The 19448-nt window shown below is 34.6% G+C and overlaps 2 protein-coding genes across 3 annotated transcripts; both read left to right on the top strand.

The window, feature by feature from the left end:
• Window positions 1–2056: 2056 nt before the first annotated feature.
• On the top strand, window positions 2057–6091 carry LOC120176920 (ubiquitin C-terminal hydrolase 22-like). 2 transcript variants are annotated; one of them, XR_005521361.1, is made up of 4 exons: window positions 2057–3116; window positions 3275–3399; window positions 4945–5924; window positions 6009–6091. XR_005521361.1 is itself a non-coding variant. In XM_039183207.1 (3 exons), exons 1-3 carry the CDS (start codon window positions 2260–2262, stop codon window positions 5715–5717), a joined length of 1755 nt encoding a protein of 584 aa, XP_039039138.1. In that variant the 5' UTR covers window positions 2057–2259; the 3' UTR covers window positions 5718–6091. The 2 variants fall into 2 exon arrangements, 1 of the variants encoding a protein (XP_039039138.1); XM_039183207.1 differs by having other exon boundaries at window positions 4945–6091.
• Window positions 6092–8242: 2151 nt separating this feature from the next.
• LOC120176919 (N-alpha-acetyltransferase 35, NatC auxiliary subunit-like) lies at window positions 8243–18389 on the top strand. The gene is given in 17 exon segments (XM_039183206.1): window positions 8243–8603; window positions 9027–9094; window positions 9499–9654; window positions 9924–9963; window positions 9966–10090; window positions 10552–10702; window positions 11373–11452; window positions 11903–12175; window positions 12259–12402; window positions 13543–13677; window positions 14080–14178; window positions 15314–15373; window positions 16687–16891; window positions 17083–17201; window positions 17489–17557; window positions 17782–17880; window positions 17984–18389. Coding segments are annotated over 17 exon segments (2391 nt in total). The 5' UTR covers window positions 8243–8275; the 3' UTR covers window positions 18224–18389.
• Window positions 18390–19448: the final 1059 nt, after the last annotated feature.

Here is a 19448-nt window from a genome sequence, read left to right as displayed (position 1 = left end):
GTGTCTGGTGTTGTGATGTTTGGTTTTGATGATGAGACTGGTTGAGGTCAGAGGTGGCTGAGTTACAACACAACCAAATTATTGAGCTTTGGGTTGGTGGGTTGGCCACCAGACCTTGTTGACGCATGAATGGTTTCCCACCACAATGATACAAGAAAGGGACCATATGATTTTATTAAAAAGAGAATTGGGGCTCCTCGCATGCCTGCCCAAATTATTGGTGGCCATGTGACAAGAGGATAAGGATTAGAAGTTCAATAACTACACATTAGCAACTAATTTCTTTTCTTGTCCAGCACTGATTGATGGTTCTTCTATTTTAATCCCTCACCATATTTGACCATAATTCATGACATTCCAAGGAAGAGGCACGATCCTCCTTGATGTTAAGGAATAGATACAACCTTTATCGATGCCCTGAAAAGGGTTTCGAGGAAAAGGTACAACCTTCCTTGATGCCAAAAAACAGGTATAATTCCCTCTAATATTCTAAAATGAATGTCGAGGAGAGATGTCGTGTTCCCTCAATATCATATAAATATTTTCACACGTAAGCATTTCACTGCAATCAAGTGGTCGCTGAGCTTCATGCGATTAGGATCGGACTATCGATTGCCTGGGATTATGGTTATAGAGTTGTTGAATGTGAGGTGGATGCTCGGGTAGTTCTACAACTCATTGAATATGCAGATATCGCTTTACATCCTTTGGGAGCGATTATAGAAGACGTTCGAAGTTTCAAAGCGCGAAATTGGACTCTCTCCTTACAACATGTCTACCGGGAAGGTAGTTTTTGGGTGGATATTCTGTCGAAAATGGGTTGTTCCTTGGATGAAGAACATGTTATTTTCGACTTCCCACCGGCTGAGATATCCTTCTTTTTGGATGCTGACCTTAGGGGAGTTTCCTTCCCTAGAATTTTCTCTGTAAGTTAGTTTTACCCTTTTCCCGTGTAACAAAAAAAAAAAAAAAAAAAAAGACAGGGCTATCAATATCTCTTCTTAATCAAATAAGCCTATAATATATTGTCACCGATCATTCCCTCATTATTAAATGCATTAAATTCCTCAAAAAGATCATATCTCGTTTTATTTAGTATGTCATTTGATAACATTTAATTTTGTCTTGTCATAAACGAAATCTGATTTAATTTGATAATACAAATGTTACTCAAATGATAATCATTCCTTAAGTTTGATCAAGTTTCATTTTTTTAGTTTGTGTTATCGACTTTCTCGACAAAAAAATATGTTTATTAATTTTAAATCGGTCAAACGAAAAATAAACTTGATTTCAAATAACTTGATAAAATTACAAAATTTGATTGATACTATCATGGTGATCCATGAAAAAATTATATTTAAAATATTTTTGAAAAAGACCTTGTTAGCTCTCCTTGTTCTCATATAATGTCATCATCTTATATTATGCCCATAAAACCTATTTTCCATTGAAAAGAAGAAAGACGGTTTTATTAATAAAATATTATTAATATTTTACGTAAAAAATATTAAAATATTAAATAAAAATATCATATAGAAAATATTTTATTAATAAAACAAAAAAAATATTAAATATTCACATCTTTAATACGTATTGAATGATTAGCGGTGATTTTCAAGTTATGACTTTAAGCATATGATCCTTCACTCCTCAAATCTCATTTTGTTTTTTCTTTATTTTAATTTCTTTTATTATCTTCCCGATTTTAAAGTTTCGTCTTGACTAATCCAGATCAACTTGTGTCAAATATTTGACTTTAGTAGGTGAGTTTCCTGATAGAAATTTTCTGCATACTCAATGACTCAAACTCAAGATCTTATTTAAAAAAATATTAAACTGCTTACAAATCAATATACTTTTATTAAATAATATTCTTTTTAATTAAATTAAACGATTTTTGGTTCATAAAAATTTAATGTTATTTTATCACTAGAAAAAAACCCAAAATGAAATGTTTCCTTCTTCAGCAAGTATTCAACACCTTTTCTATTATATCTTCTTTATTTTTGGATTAATGCATAAAATAAACAGAAATTATAAAACATATATTTTTATTTTAGGAATTCCAAGCACGAGCATGAACCTGATCTGATACACGCCCCAACATTTTCTATCAAACTCAATGCTCCTTCAATCTCATTCGAACAATCTAAGCCGTTGATCTTCCGCTTCACTGATCCAGATCCATAACCCTCATATCCTTCATATCTAGGGTTTTCATTTCCAACGCGACCATCACCTCCCGCCACCACCACCATGTCTTCCAAGATCAACGGCCACGTCTCGCCTCAGCCGTGTCCTCATCTCCTCGACTTCCGTTCTCGCAACGGCTACAAGCCGTTTCGCGCCCTACAGGACTGTATCCGCGTCAAGCCGCCCGGTGGTCGCGCCTCCATAAGGAGGGAACCCTCTGAGGTGCCACGGTGCGACACTTGCGAGGTATCTTCCCGTCCGAGACTGTACGCGTGCGTCTACTGCGCCGCGGTGTTCTGTCACGCGCCTCCTATTCACTCCCACGCGTCGGATCACGCGCTTTCATTTCCCGGTCACGAGATCGCCGTGGACGTCGATCGAGCTGAGCTGTTCTGCTGCGCGTGCCGTGACCAGGTCTACGATCGCGACTTCGACGCTGCCGTCGTCCTTGCTCAGAACGCCACCGCAACCACCTCCACTTCCGGATCTACAACAATGCAATGCAACGTTGCGGGATCTCAACCGGAGAATCTACGAAAGCGCCATCGAGTAGATTACCGCCCGTGGAAGCCAGATTCAGGAGAAGACATCTCCATTGGAAACCAATCGATCCCTCTCCACGACTCCACCAATGCGTCAGTGGTTTCGTCAACACAAGTACCTTGGGGATTACGTGGATTAAATAATTTAGGGAATACTTGCTTTATGAATTCAATTTTACAAGCATTGCTCCATACGCCGCCGTTGCGTAACTATTTCTTAAGCGATCGGCACAATAGATATTATTGTCAGCAAAAAAATAGTGCTATCAACGGCACTAAAAATTCAAGATTATGTTTGGCTTGTGACATGGACGCCATGTTCTCGGCTGTTTTCTCGGGGGATCGGACTCCATATAGTCCAGCTAAGTTCTTGTACAGGTTAGTTTTTGTCAACATAATGTTTTTTTTTAAAAAAATAAAAATCTGGGAGTGAATATAAGGAATAATAAAAAAGTTTCTTTTTTATTATCGATTGAGTCTTAGTATTTGTTTTGAGGTAAAAGAAGTGGGATTAATGTAAAATAAGGTTTGTGTAGTTGGTGGCAACATGCGGCAAATTTGGCTAGTTATGAGCAGCAGGATGCCCATGAATTTTTCATTTCCATGCTTGATGGAATTCATGAAAAGGTGAAGAAGGATAAAAGGCGGTCCCAGAGTCCAGGTGACTAGCTTTCTTACTCGTAGCTACTTTAAGTATGTGTGTGCCGTCCTTCATGAAATTGTGTAGGCGCTTGATTTTTTTATGTTAGGATTTTTCATAGGTAGAGTACATCGTTTATAAGGTAATCCATAGATTGAAGCAACTCCTAAATATAAGGAATTTGATTTTTGGTCCATATCTTCTGAAGCTCCTCATGACTTGTAACTGTTGGCTACATTTGTTCTGTTATTCGTAATTTATGTGCCATTACATATTTGTTAGTTTCCCCGAAAGGTGTTAGCTTTGGAAGGATATTTATCTTTTGCTAAAGATTAGTTTATTCAAGAGTCATATGTGAATCCACATAATTAGTTTATTAACATAACTAGAATAATTAGCTGGTGAAAGGAGTTGGTTGAAATGCAGACACCATGTAGTGCAAAATTTGGTGCTATGTTAGTACAGCCATATCAGCTTCTGTTAGTCTGTCCCTTGCTTCACTGTTTTTAGTTTTCATATTTTTAATCAACATCTTCGGAGATTTTGATAAAGAATAAGAAGTAACCCTGATATTAACTGCAGGGCATGAGTTTAGATGTCTTCTTTCTTTCCCTAGGAGTTGACAAGTGCCCTCAGATTTAGGACTGCAGGCTTGATAATGTCAACTGCTTTACTCCTTTAAGTCTGCCTTCCTTAGCCTACTTGGTTTCATCATAGGAATTTCTAGCCTCAATTCTCACATTGCTTCCCCTTTCTCGTGCATAGGATCCCATCCTCTAAAAGAGTTGTCCTGGTCTGAGAAAAGGAGAGAGAATTGCTTTAGTTTTACAACCTACCTGAAAGCCGTTTTTGTCATGTGGTCATCTTGTTTCTGCATAAACTTTCTTCAAGTGCCTTGATTGGGCTAAGAAATATGGAGTCTTTTAATCTTGAAGTTTGGTCTAGATGTCTGCAAGGTTGTCTCAACTTAAATCATCTTTTCTTTACCTCATACTCCGTTAGTTTCTTGCCATGTTCTCTGGTTTTGTTATTAATATCTGAATTTAGATTATTCCTTGGGACCCGATACCGTGCGCTGCTTCATTTTTTATGTTTGCTCGGAAGCAGAGGAAATACTAAGTACTGACCATTAGTTATCATTGAGTTTTGGTGTGCCTGCAATGAGTGAAACATTTAATATCACTCTTTTTTCTTGTTAAGGTGAATGCAGAACTAGCATCCTCTGTTCTTTGCCAAAAAAAAAAAGTTGAAAGAGATTTTTTGATTCATTACTTACTCTTAACTGTTGTTGAAAGTTGGCGTCTACTATTGTAATTGATTTTTGTTGGAAGTTGGCTTTGTGCAACCTTTTTAGAAGCTTGTTGCACTTTTCTATGGCCATTATTACGGCTAGGATATAATCAGCACAATTTATAAAATTGAATGCATCTCCACAAATAGTTTTTTTTTCCTAAAAAAACGAAGAGCTTGAGTTTGCTGCTTTTGATGCCATTCTTTTATATTTGAATCAGAATTTTGGGTGATATATAGTTGGTATTGTCATGACCCCATTCCTTGATGCTACAGGCAGTGGAGATTGTTGCATTGCACATAGAGTATTTTCTGGTATTCTGAGATCGGATGTCATGTGTATGGCTTGTGGATTCACATCCACAACAAATGACCCGTGTATAGACATCTCTCTGGACTTGGAACCAAATCAAGGAGGTTCTGGGAAGTCTTCATCTGCAAAATCCCATAATTCTTGCAATGTTGAGGTAGATTGCTTGGGTCCAAACCAAAACTGTGGGGTATCTACCTTAAAGGGTTGCTTAGAACGATTTACAAGAGCTGAGAAGTTGGGCTCTGACCAGAAATTTTTCTGCCAAAAGTGTCAGGTGAGGCAAGAGTCCCTTAAGCAGATGTCGATAAGAAAACTTCCTCTGGTTTCATGTTTTCATGTTAAAAGGTTTGAACATTCTTCGATACGAAAGATGTCAAGGAAGGTTGACCGGTATCTGCAGTTCCCATTTTCACTAGACATGACTCCTTATCTTTCTTCTTCCATTTTGAGGAGCCGGTTTGGGAACAGGATCTTCCCATTTGATGGAGATGACCAAGATGCATCCAATGACTTATCAACCGAATTTGAGTTGTTTGCTGTTGTCACACACACAGGTAGATTGGATGCCGGCCATTACGTGACTTATTTGCGATTAAGTAACCAATGGTACAAGTGTGATGATGCTTGGATTACTCAAGTTAATGAGAGCATTGTGAGAGCCTCCCAAGGATACATGATGTTTTATGTACAGAAAGTGCTACATTATAAAGAAAGTGAAAACCAAGCCACCTCCTGATATTGATCAGAGATAAGAATTTGGTCGATGGATAATATGGCTAGCTTTGTATACGAGGAAAACAAATATTCATCAAGTTGCTCAACTCAATTGTTCAAAAGTTCGGCGGCTTGTTCTTTAGAAGGGGTAATTTTTAATACTGGTTCGTGTTAAGTGAGCCTAATTTTTTGAGGCACTCCAGTATTCAGGAAAATCAAGTTATATGAGGTATGGAATTGTTAATCGATTTTTGAGTTTCATCTTCAAACTTATTCAAGTGTTGCCCTATTGATTTATTTCCCTTTTTATCAGTTCACTAATTGTTTCTCACATGGCATACCATCAGACTGAAGTGCAAATTTCCTTTTTTCATAAAGGCTAAGGTTCATTTTCTTTCTTGGAAAGCACTCATACAAACACTAATCATGCTCTATGGCATTTTGGAGAGATGATAAACTGTAAACTTTAATCACATTAAATATAAATATCAAAATGTTGATGATGGCTCAAGTGTAAGCAGTAAGCTGGAAGTGGTTATCGTTCTTTTTTTTCAGTTGTCAATTAAAGCTAGATCTAAGCTTTTTGCTTCATTTGATTGATTCATGATCTCTCATCGTATGGAGACTGGGTTTTTACTCAAGTATTATCCAGAACGGTCCACTGTCCGTGGGTGGTGGTGTTTTATTTCCCCGGTCTCCTTCATTTCAGGAATTAGAATCCAATGATCAAGGTATCAGCTGCACTACTTTTGGTCCAAGTGACTCTACTTAGAATCAACTCAGTATATATAATGCTTTGGGTAATCTTTGGATTGAGATATTGACATTACCTTAACTTCACATTTAACCTCCTCTCGTTCTAAAAAAGGCTGTTGGTGTTGAATAAACATATGTTATCGGTATATTGTGTAAATTGTACAATGCATTTGTCTCTATTTCATTGGGTTTAGCTCACACCACCAGCTGGGTCGCATTGTGAATGTCTCCTGATTCTGGTATTATTCTTCATAATGACCCTTGCGTGAGTAATATAAAGAAGTAATTTTCACATTGATTATGTATTGATTTTTTCAAATATCTAAATATAGCTTTTAAAATTTAAATATGTTAATAATATTTGATCATTTATGTTATAATTAATATATTAATATTATTATGCTCTAGTAATATAAGTTATACATAATTTTTTATAAAATCAATGTATTTTAATTGATGTTATATTTGATGATATAAATATTTTTATAATATTTTAAAATTTATTTGTTTTAGGATAAAATATTTTATATTTTCCTAAAATGAATGTAATTAATTTTAATCACATTTTAAGTAAAATAGTAGCCTAAATAATATGGGAGGAATGTGACCCTGTCTTTCACAAGATACCTCGCGGGATGCCCTTATCTCAACTTTGATCTCCTTTGCAAGACAAATACTCCATTCATTTCCTTAGGAACTATCGGAATCTTTGAGATTAGAACAATGAGTGGTATTCAGAGGCAAAATAACTTAACTGTTGAATTTCAGTTGAACTTAATGGTCACTTATTAGCCTCGTTTCTCATGTTTTAAAATGTAACATTATTGAACTCATTGAGTGAAATCAATGGTTAAAGTGAGTTATTTTCTCTTAAAGGTTTTAGATTCAAACAGTTACTTCTATAAAATGTGTGTGCGTTGTTAATAATTAAAAAAATTATGAATATATACTGCATTGGAATAATAATACCAATGCGTTGTTTCTTTGATGATATATATGATGATCATGAGCATTAAAACTAGTTGGCAAAGATTATTAGGTGCGCATAATTATGCTTTAAATAATATGGAAAAGAGTCAACATTATCATCAAGAGAGCTATCTTTCTACAAATTGATCCATTTCAGTATGCAATTCAATATCTTTGTCATCCTATTGCCATGGAAATTGCATTGAGAAGATGGAAAAAATTTCAACGATAGCGTCGATGGGTTCTGCAACTTCCGAATCTTTCTTGCTCATCTTCTATATTCTTTTTGTTTTCCCCCTTTGAAGTTAGGGTTTAAGAAATGTGGGATCTAAAATTAATAAGTAAACGTTGTGTCTTTTTAGTAGGAGTCAAATGACCAGTTAAGATAGGTGCCAACGAGGCTTGCAATGACACTTTAAACACCTTAAGCGTATCACATCAGTTTTACGTAAAAAGTGTAACGACGTTTAACAATTCAGTAATAATATTGTTACAAATAAAAAATATTAGTTACTGTTTTCTAACTTTTAGAACTTCAATGGGGAAAAGAAAATTTTACCCAAACTTCAATGAAATTAATATAATTTACCCTTTTCTAATTATCATTTTTTATTGAAAAAGGACTATATTGCTTGAATAAGATCACTCTAATATTATTTTTTAATAAAATAATTATAATTTATTTTTAAAATATATTTTCTTCTTTCATCCAATTTTATACGTGAAAAATGATTGAATATGACACTGGAAAAGGTTAAAATTTCAAAGAGAAATACATTTTAAAAGAAAAATGCAAGAAACCTTTTTTTTTAAAGAAAAGAAAAGAAAAATGGAATGGACCCAAGGTGAGTGTAGATGGGGGACCCGGCTCGACCCAAAAGATGCCCTAAACCCTCACAGTCACAGTTTGAGTTGGTTTTACGAGGATTCTTTTGGCGAACTTTGCAGACCAAAGCGAAGACCGAAAACAAAACATCATCTCCAACCTCCCCACTCAACACAAACCCCAAAGCCTCACTGTTTCAGCTGTTCAAATTATTCCCCAAAGTAAACCCAATGGCTGATAACGCAGTTTCAGAAGAAGCCTCCATGGATGGCCACCGACTCAAGCTTGCCTCCATTCCCGCCACCGACTCCACTGTCTGGGCCGATGCTTCGCCTCTCCTTCAAGCCGCCTGTGCAGGTCCAATCTCTCTCCTCTAAATCCCAAAGTCAAAATGAAAGGAGAGAAAGGAAAGCCTTTAAAAAAAAATTGATTGAGAGATCTAACAGCTAATACCTCAACCCTTTGCTTATCAAGTAATTTTTTTTATAGTTTCTGCGGTAACTAAAGGGTGGAAAGCTATTGTTTATGTAGTATAGAGGCTAGATATGGAAAATAGAAGGTTTTAGCTTTATGAGTGTTAAGGCTTTCTCCCTTTTATGTATGATCACCCAAAGCAAGAAAACTATTATTGTATTTAGTGACTCCCAAACTTATCATTGCTGTTGTCGAGTTTTGCAAAATATAAAGTTAAAATGTGGGTGTTTTTGAGTGATAATTAAGACCTTGTTTTCTGGGTTTCGCTTTACCACTTAGTTATTCTGCAATGTTTGGTGATCACAGGTCTTAGAGATGGAGAGCTCATTCGTGGGGACAATTTCAATCTTTTTGCTGCCATGTCTGCTTTAGAGGTGTTGACGCTTTCTTGATTATTGTCAATGTCGTGTGATTCTTTCTCATTGTTAAAGAGTGTTCGAAGTTATAATTATCTTACTTAAGATGATACTTGCTATATTTTACATTTTGCCATGTCTTTTTTCATAACTTGATTTGTTCACCATCAGTGTTTGAGCTATTAATATATTTACCAAATGAGGGTGTGTTGCAATGGTCACCTAGACATTTGAATGCATGATCCTACCCTCGTATGGCAAGTGATGTCGTTACTTCCATAATCCTACATAAAAAGAAATGCTCCCATTTATTATATTTTAATTGGTCCGCCTTTTCTTGTTTACTTTTAAGTATTTCTATTTCCCTATATTTTATGTTCAAATTATATTGTTTTCATTGACATTTTTTTTACTTTTATTAGATAATGGATCCAAAGATGGATTCAGGTATTGTCCGTACATACTATTCTATTGATGAGGCCATTGAACATGGTGCTGCTCCTATTCCTATTAGCCTTGACAGCACTATTGATGTCCAATGCACTATTGATATCATGGACCATCTTCTAGCTTGTGAGGTATTATTTTGCTCTGTCAGTTCCTTTTTTTTTTGTGGGGGGTGGGGTGGGGTTGCTGTATTGCACATATATGGCTGGTTTGGTTAGTCATGAAATTGTCTTACCTATTCCGAACTGTCCCAAATGCTTCCACATAATAAAATGATATTTTTTCTCACGTGTTTAATGATTTTGTATTTATACTGGTTCTGTTGGTGTTTATGCCGCAGCCCCTATTTGTTTCCTTTGTCTTCTTTTTTTCTTCTTCTAAATTGTTGTTTTTCATGCAGGCAGCATGGCATAAGGGTCATTCCTTGGCACAAACTGTCTTTCTTGCGTCTATCTTCTGAGGCTTGATAGGACTGCTCCACATGCCTTACTTCATTCTTATTGCAGACTTATACGCGCAACCTGCAAGGCAGTAGTGTCAGTGGTTTCAGTTGCCCGTACACATGAAGTAAAGTATTCCAACAACTCTTTCTGCTTCTTTTCATTGAAAAGAAAAAATGGTCTCAGTCTTTTCGAATTATTTATAAGCTAAATCATTGTGGATGACAAATCTGTAAACTATTTTAAGATTAAGATTAAAAAGTGTGTTGAATTTTGCTTCTAGCTCTGATATTGAAGGTGTCATATCTGAACAGATTTTATTTATCGAATTTGAAATAATTGGTCCTTGTATCCCTTCCCTCCCAATACTCCAAAAGACCTAGCGGGTATAAAGAAAAAGGATTAGGCTAAGTAGATGATAACTAGATAAGGGTACTTATTGTAAAATTGTTCTCCATTTAAAAATATAATCTCATTCTCTGATGGAAGAAGAGTATGTGTTGCATTCATGATCATTATTCATTGGTTCTGTTTCTCGAAATTGTGATTAAGACTACATGTTTAGTTGTGAACACATTCATTTGACAGGAGGAGGATCTTTTTACAATGACATATGGTCTTCCTTTAAATGGGGATGGAGATGATAAGTGCTTGTCAATATTAAATGCTGTTGAAGAGACAATATCTCGCCAGTTACGTGCATGTAAAGCTGCATCATCAAAAAGAAGATTACCAGAAGGTAGTTACGCTTAGCTTTTATTTGTTTCTTACTGAGGGAATCTTCATATCTGAAAAATCACATTATAAATAACATGCACATTGTTCATAATTTGCATTGGTCATTATGCTCTCTTGTTCTCTTTAAACTTTCTTGCAATTGATATGTTTGTTCTTAGAGGCACTATGATTAAATATGGAGAAGTCAGTTATTTCTGTATTATTGCATTAGTTTTTTAATTGGTGACACAAATTGATAATCTAAAGCTTATATTTGTTTTTGGTCTTTAGTAAGATAAATCTGGTTCTGATTTAACTGTTCATTAATATGGATCCTTTATTCTATAATTTTTCTTTTGTGGAATTTCTCATAGCATAATGAGGGAAATGATAAATGACGAAAAGATTGCCTGGAAAAGTGGTAAAATGTGCTGCCCAGGTTAAGATTTCATTTTTAAGTAGGGCATGTTATCCAAGCATTGGATTGTACTTCATTCTTCCTTTGGATACAAAATAAGAAGTTTTGCGTTACCTCGTCATTCCAGCATCAATGGGCTACTGTTGAGAAGAATTGCCTTCTGTCTAAATTCTTGTATCTTATCTTTTTTCGTTGTCAACTTCTGTCATAGATTATTTCTTAAGGATCATTAAAATGCAAATTTTAAATTAATTAAGTAGCTATATTGATGCAGATTTGGAGCCATTACAGTCCAATCCCAATCTGGAAGAAGGATTCTGCAAAGCTTTGTTGTGCCGTTTACGCTTTCGTAAGGTCTTATGCTGTGTTACTCTTTTATTACTTCCCTGAACATGTTTATCTGTCTGTGGTTGTGCTTTTGTATAGAAGATTTGCAGGCCTTCAGAATTTCTTTAGTGGGTTTCCTTTCATGTAATCTTTTATTTCCTGAACAGTCAAAACTTTGATTGTTGATTGCATAAAATCTGCAAACTCCATTAAATTATGTATCTTTTCCTAATATGAAATTTTGAGATAACTGTTATTTATATGGGACAGTACATTAAGGAGGGTGTATCGTTACACGTTGAATATGTTATGAATGTTGTTTTCCAAACTTATATTGCCAAAATTCTAGTTGGTTTTTTCTTCTAGCAAATGTTATTTACTCTGGTGACATTCTTATCTGTCTTATTGTTTCTGACAAACACATACATGGCTGCACTGGTAGTCTATAACATTAACCGGCCTTTCCTTTGCTTTCAGCATTTTTTCCACATCCTTGCCTGCATGAAACGACCTCAGGGGAGAGGTCTGGAGTCAGCTAGAAAACATATAGCTTCCTGCATGACAGAGCTGGAGTCCATTCTAAAATCAGCAGACTTTATAAGGTCTTGTTTTGGCGAATTTTGTGAAGGTGATATAGATGACAAAACTACTGCTTCAGGTCGTGAACCAATTGGATTTGATGCTATGCTAAACAGTAGATTATCTGCCCCCACGCCACCACGTGCAATTAGAATTCTTAGTTGGAAAAAGGTTCAAAATTTTTGTAGTTTGAATTTGATTTCTTTGAATCTACTTTCATCATTACAATAATTGCTCTTTTGTTGCTTTGGCAGGCGGTTGAGTATTTTGTAAAACTTCTACATGATCTCGATGTTATTTGCTCTTACTCATTGGATCCTCATTTAGAAAGTCTTCTGCACTTTGTGGTTCAGTTCCAGAAATCTCAACCTGATTTGGTGGCACGATCTCATCTGCAGGTCAAACTTTCTTGACTTCAATTTTTTTTATTGGACAACTGCCCTTATCTTTTAATCTGATTCATTATTTAACCCTTTGTTTGGACACTTAGACTTATATTGTTTTATTGGGAAAATTTTCATGCTACTTTTTCTATGGCTGTCTTAATGAACTTAGTAATCATGAAATAGACTAAAAAGAAAGATATGCTCTTCAGAACATGTTGCAGTACTTATCCCTTGAGCTCCCTTGGTCAAATATACATATATGATGCTTCTTGTTTGTGGAGTTAGTTCCATAATTGGTGCTTCATTCAAACCAAACTCTTGGGTCCCTGACGAAGTCGATTCTCATTTGATCTCGTCTCCTCAATTGTGGCTTTGATTTAATTTAAATGGTTGCAGGTGTTGCTTTTTTTGTGTTATGTTATTTTGAGTTGTTTTTTATCCAAATGCTGGAGTTGTAATTTAGAAATAGGGTATTTGTCGATTGTGGTTTTTGGTTGAGGTTGTGAGAGTTTAAGGTGTTTGTTGTAATGGTGTATATCACCATAGGAGGATATTCCGTGTTTTCTTATGTATTGGGTATTATTATTAATAAACTATGAGGTACTCTTTTCTTCCTTCCAATGTTCGTTAACATACTTCTTAGTGTGTGGACGAATACGAAGGGAGTTTTTAATGAGACCTCCAACTTCTATAAAAAAAATAATAATAATTGGTGCTTCATTATTTCCCCAATTCCTTCATTTAATCAGGATTTCTCCTTAAATGTTTTAACGCAATGCCTCACTTATCCAAACATGGGAAGATTCTCCCATTAGGCATTGTTTCTACACTCATGAGGACATATATAGCTGAACAAAGACCAAGACATAAGTTTAACTGACTACCACACCCAGTATTTCCAGTTCTTGAAGAACACAGTGGTCTTGTTGTTACTACACATTACAAAATGATATTGACTATATTACTGGTTAATGATCAAAGATTGAGTGAGATTAAACAGTTTGGAATTCAATGTTTTTAGCCAGATTTTTTTCTTGTTCTATTCAAATTACTTGTTTTTAAGTTATTCTGCCTAGGATAATCAAAAAACATATTACTTGTTTTTAAGCATCAAATTTTCAGATTCTTAATCTTGTGAATATTGTTGAACAGCTTCTGTTGGTTCAAGATGGGAAACTCTATGGACGCGATCCTTTCTTTGCAGTGATAACTAAAGTTGCAGCATTGCCTGAAGCCACTAAAAACCATGATATTCAGAAGAATGAATCTATTCTGCAACTAGGAATGGTTATGACAATTATCATTATGCTATATGTTTCATTGTTGTTTTCTAGTACATTTTATTATGGATGTTGCTTACAACTGCCCAAACTTAGGGCACTTGTTAAGGTTGGTCGAGTTACTAGTAATATTATATATTAATTGCCTTAGTTAATAGCTAATTTCATGAATTCTGATGGTGCTGGCAATAGTAGCTGACCTAATATGGTAATCTGTAAAGTGCCCTTAGGTTGCTCATTATCAAAACCCTTTTCAGATGGTATATACATTTATTTATCTCTCCTCTTGGGAGTTAGAAACATAAGGCTACCGTCTTGATCACAATGCTAAGCTTTTATGTTAATGCACCAAGCTTAAAAATTGTAGTGCTTTCTTCTAATGTATGTGGAATGCTATTATTTATTGCAGTTGGTAATGAATTTGCTCAAAATACTTTGTACAAATGCTGCCTGGCAGAGGCGTAAGCTTGGGAAATTTTTGCAAGATTGGCGTGTTATCTATGTACAGGTTTGTATTGTGTCAAATTTCCAAATACATCTCATTGCATGGTTGATATCTTTTCTAACACATCCAACCTTCCCTTGTGCATGTTTCACACATCTGTTTGTTCTTTTAGATTTATTTTTTTTATAGGAATAGAAGGCCTCATTAAAAACCTCCCTCATAGTTGCCTCTTGTGTGGAGACAAATAGCGGAAGGAGGAAAAGAGTGCCTTAATATATTAATAACCCATAATTACATAAGATTACCTAACATAGAAACATAACCAAAATAATACACCAGAACCTCAACTCATAACAACAACCTCCTCACTCACTAACCAATTCCTGACTTAGCTAGAAAATCAGTTTCCTCATTAATACATCTGCTGATATGCTAATAATAACATTAGAATGCACAACTGTCTTCTGAATTTCTGTAATCAAATCAACAAGGTGAAAGTTCTTTTAGATTTATCAAATCTAATTTCCTTTGCTGTGCTGTTTTTCTTGTGACTTTATCATGGGATGCCTCCTACCTTTATTAGTGACATAACTAAGGGCTAAGTCTTCCCGAATGTTGTATTATTTGCATGATAATTTTCTTAATTTTTTTTTGTTCTTTTTATTATTAGTGTCTGCATCTTTAAAGCACTCACTTATGAAGTCAATGAAACACCTCCCCGACCTTTGTCTGATTCATGAGATCAAACAAATGACAAAAAGAATTGGGTTTGGAAGTTGCATAACATTCCAATTCAGAAGAACTTGTAGCTGATTGGTTGGTTAAATGGAGCTTAAGGCAACACGGGGGGTTGAGTACTATTGATGAACTACTGCAAGGAGCCATTAACCTGTTAATGGCTGATGTGATGGGATTGTTTTGCTGAGGATTATTTTTAGCTAGTGTCCTTTGATTGTAGGGCTTTCCCTTCCTCGACACCAAAAAATATAAGCACTCTTACCTCCTATATCAATCAGGAAATAAGAAAACATGAATTCTTTCTCTTGTGTGTTATAATAACTTGCCCTATTATTGTACATGTCAACTTTGTAAAATATCAACAGCTATTGAGTAAATCTAGCTTCTGCTTCTTTTTTACTTCATGCACCATTTGGCTCAATAATCGAACTTTTTTTTTCCCGTGTCTTTTATTTATCAGCTTGAGCTTGCTTTCAGAAACAAGTTTGGAGAAGTCTCAAGCAGCAGTTCAAATGATGAGGTGTGTTGCTCTTTCTTCTCTTCTTTTTGTTTTCCTGTGGTTTACAATGGTCAAATTGATTCATTAGTCCTTATACTATGTCTATGTTGTGGATTAAGTTCTTATATTCTAATTTGAACAATTTTCGTCCTTGTACTTCTCGAATTTTGAACTTTCAGTCCAGTCCCAAACAATACAGGGACAATATGATTAAATCATATTGACTTAAAATATGGTCAAATTAGACAATAGGAACTTAATATACAACTTTCCAATAATACAGGGAGTGATAGCAGAATATGATTTAACAAATTTAATAGCTACTGTTTAAGTCAAGACTGAAATTCAAATTTTGAAAAGTTTAGGGACTAAAAGTGATCAAATTAGAGTATAGGGATAAAATCAACAACTTTCTCATAGTACAAGGACCGATTGAAGAATTTGACCGTATACAATAAACAAAACTACTAACTTCCTAAATAGATACCGAAATTTATATATTCTAAATTATAATTTCTAATGGGTTGGAATTGCCTCTTTTTTTTTTTTTTCTTTCTAACAGATTCCTAAATTGAAGGACTTATGATTGATTCATATATGAATGTTGTACTTGATTTAAAAAAGTTAGGACCTGCAGGGCACTTACTGCAAGTTTATTCTTGAGATATTTTATAGGAAAAATGCACCCTATAGCAACAGATTTTCTATATATCTGGGAAAAGCTTAACATTCATGAAACTACGAAATTTAAAAATGGCTTAAGCATGGTTAATCAGTGTCTTTGTCTTGAACAGAGAAAATAGTTATCTTAAGAGGTTGATCTTGTTAACGGGTAACATTAAATAAATTTGTGGTTCAGAACTTTACAATGAACTAAATTTGTAGGGTCTTCATCAATATATTTTTTCTTGCTTTAATTTATTAGGCAAGATTGATGCAGTACTCTACAATAACAATAACAAATAATACTTAGAGAGGGTGTTTATTAAATAAATATTTTTTTAGTATTGCACAAGAACGACTCTTTTAAATTTCATTATTAAAATCAAGATAAATTAATATGCCTTAATGTTTCAGTTTGAGCAGAATGGGCTATGTACCAGTCCTATGATTTAGTAATAATCTTTGCAAGCAACATTGTGCTTATGTAACAAGGCAGCAACAGCCAACAGCTTTTCCTATGTATAGATAAAAGAACATGAAAACTTTAAGTTCCACTGTTATCATAACAGTGTTCAATGTGCCTTTGGATGTTCAGTGGGACACCCAATTTTGTTTTTGTCAATTCTTTGACAAAAATTATTCTTTGTGGTTTGCATTTCCTTGTGGTTTGCAATATATGCATGAAAATATTCCAACATATCCTTCTTTGGGTGGAAGAGCAAACGTATTGGATAACTTTTCGATTTCTCATATTGGGTTTTGAATTGGACCTTTATTCTACGAGTGAATACTGCATGGTATATTGGTACTTGTATGCTGTCTTAATAAAACTTGCAGAGAAAACTCATCTTAAGATGGCTGGCAGCTATGACACAGGTACTCTCTCTCTCTCTCTCTCTGCTATGATAGTTTATGAGGCACAAGCATTTTTGTTAAATTTTCACATCCAAAATATTAAATAAAGTATCATCAATTGAACAACTTGTAAATCTAAATATTTTGTTTTTCCTTTCTATGACCTGCATGCCGTTCTAAACAACCAAATTTACGAATGGTGTTATGATCAGCTAAACGGAAGGGGAAGAAGAAAAAAGATTCTCCTAAAGATTTGGCTAGGGAATCACGGATCCCGTCGGCAGTCATGTTCCTTCAATGCTATATATGTCTTGCTGAAGGACTTACAATGGTAACATTACTTGTTTTATCTGGAAATTGTGATATTTTATTGATAGTGAGAGGGCTCTGAGCCACCCTGTGTTGTATATTCTCATTTTTGTGAGGAAATAGTCTTCCAGTCCAAGCGAAGCCATTGTCATTTTTGGTTTAAACTGTAGATTTCTGTAGAAGAAGTTGGTTTACAATTGCCCCGAACATGTATATATAAACAGCAGATGATGCTCATCTCTCGTATCAATATTTTGCTTCAATATTGTCAACTTATGTTCTCAATTAATCTGTTCAGTTTCTTTCCAGATGCTTGCTGCTTTGAGGAATGAAATCTCCCTCTTCCAGAGTCCAGGACCTTTTAATACCGAGCAGGAGGTGAAGTATTACACTTGATATTTGCGCACACAAACAGTCACGCATAATAAGTCATAGCTACGGTGTTATTTCCTAATCTCTCTTCTTTTTGTTTCCTATTTTCATATTTTGTTCATGAATGAAAATTGTAAGCCATTTATTTGAATTAGAAGTTCACTTGTGTTGTAGCTATTTTCATTTACTGCATTTTATTAAGTTCTCAACCTTGTTTAACTTCTATCCAGAAATTTGCTCAGCATTTTGAGCTTTTTCAAAGAGCCTGCATTCCTGATAATGTTTCGTATCTGTCATACAAGGAATCAACAACTCATGCTCGTTTTTCTGTGAGTATCGGATAAGATCTCTCCGTAATCAAATCCCACTCCGGGACACTCTTCTTTTTCTTTCTTTCTCATGCATTGAATTTCACATTACCTTTGAATGCAGACACTAGCAATGTATAATTACTTCAAGGATGCTCAGAGGATTGCGAAGGAGGTGAAGAGTAGTTTCTCGAATGATCCAGAGAGATTAATGGAACTCCGAAAACTAGAGCAGGTAGCAGAACACAACAGTGTTGCTCAAAATCTGATATGCCGGTTAGGAGCACTTGACCCATCACTGAAGGTGACTTTTGAGTTGAGCCATCATCCATTCTTTGCAACTGTTGTTGTCAAGAGATCTTGAAGGCTTGGTGATCTCTGCCAATTTTGAAATACTTTATACATAGGCGTTTGAGTCCCCTGTGTGTAGCAATTGTAATATTAGTATGCTTTGAATCGATGCTTTTTTTTTATTATATGAATAATTTAATTGGAAATTTAAAGCCAAAAAAATAAACACATTGTTTTTATGTTGGTTGTTGTATTAAAAAAAATACTTAATTCATTTTGTTAATGACAAAAAACACTATCTGGTTTTACAGAAAACCTTGAAGTCCTAGAGTTATTCTAATCTGCCAAAATCCATGCATTTGAAACCCTAAAGTCCAAAAAAAACACTCAATTATTTGATATCAAACACTCGTACTTTTGACATTCATGGTATTTAAATTTGAGATCTTAGGGGATAACGATAATTCTTATACCACAATTTAATTTGGTCCGTGCTGTAATAGAGGTGTTTTTTTTTTCATTTGGGTTGAAATTTGATTGGTTAAGAAATTCATGTATATGATTGCTTAAATATGTCTAATATGGTTAAAAATAAGACTTTGATTCTTAATGAATTTTAACTTAATATATAATATTTAATATTTAATATTTTTAATAAATTTGGTTAATTTAATTTCTCTATTAATAATGCATACATATGTGGATGCTGGACGAGTTTTGAATTATATAAAATTGAAAACCATGGGCTGCCACCCCGCCCCCACGGCTACTCAGTGCAACCACCGTTTCACATGTTTGCCTTGCTGTACTGCTTATGCGTATCTCTGTTTTTCTCTTCCATTATTTCATTTTCATATGCATTTCTCTCATTTAGATCTGACCACAAGTTGGCCAACCAAATCTGCCATCGGTTGTGAAGTCTCCATCTCAATTTTGTACAACCATCTTGTTTCGCCACTTGAATTTATTTTACTTCCTTATGGTTTGCTTATTAACGGTTGATATTAGATTTTGAAATAAAACACATAATGGGTTTTATTTATGTTTTTTATCGTTTTCATTATTATTTTATTTTGAATAGTCTGAGATGATTAGAAGTTAATAATTGTTTATAATTTTTTTTAATAATCGACAATACATATACACCAATACCATGCAGATACAACTGTTTGGATCTAAAACTTCTAAAAAGAACAATACATTTCTTTAACCACTTAGGTCAATATTTAAATTGAAATAAAACTTAAAAAATATTTACTTCATTTCTCTGTTTTTTATTCGTTATTTTCTTTCTGTCC

The sequence above is a fragment of the Hibiscus syriacus genome, unplaced genomic scaffold (assembly GCF_006381635.1).
Source record: "Hibiscus syriacus cultivar Baekdansim isolate YM2019G1 unplaced genomic scaffold, ASM638163v2 tig00112260_pilon, whole genome shotgun sequence".
Lineage (NCBI taxonomy): Eukaryota > Viridiplantae > Streptophyta > Magnoliopsida > Malvales > Malvaceae > Hibiscus > Hibiscus syriacus.
Note: the sequence above shows the minus strand (reverse complement) of the source record. Positions and strands in the feature narration are given on the sequence as shown.

Bases quoted from the DNA above. Each gene is read 5' to 3' on its own strand.
- LOC120176920 (XM_039183207.1), top strand. From the start codon at position 2,260: ATGTCTTCCAAGATCAACGGCCACGTCTCGCCTCAGCCGTGTCCTCAT. The intron at 3,117-3,274 runs GTTAGTTTTTGT...AGGTTTGTGTAG, and splicing joins CCAGCTAAGTTCTTGTACAG to TTGGTGGCAACATGCGGCAA. The intron at 3,400-4,944 runs GTGACTAGCTTT...TTGATGCTACAG, and splicing joins AAGGCGGTCCCAGAGTCCAG to GCAGTGGAGATTGTTGCATT.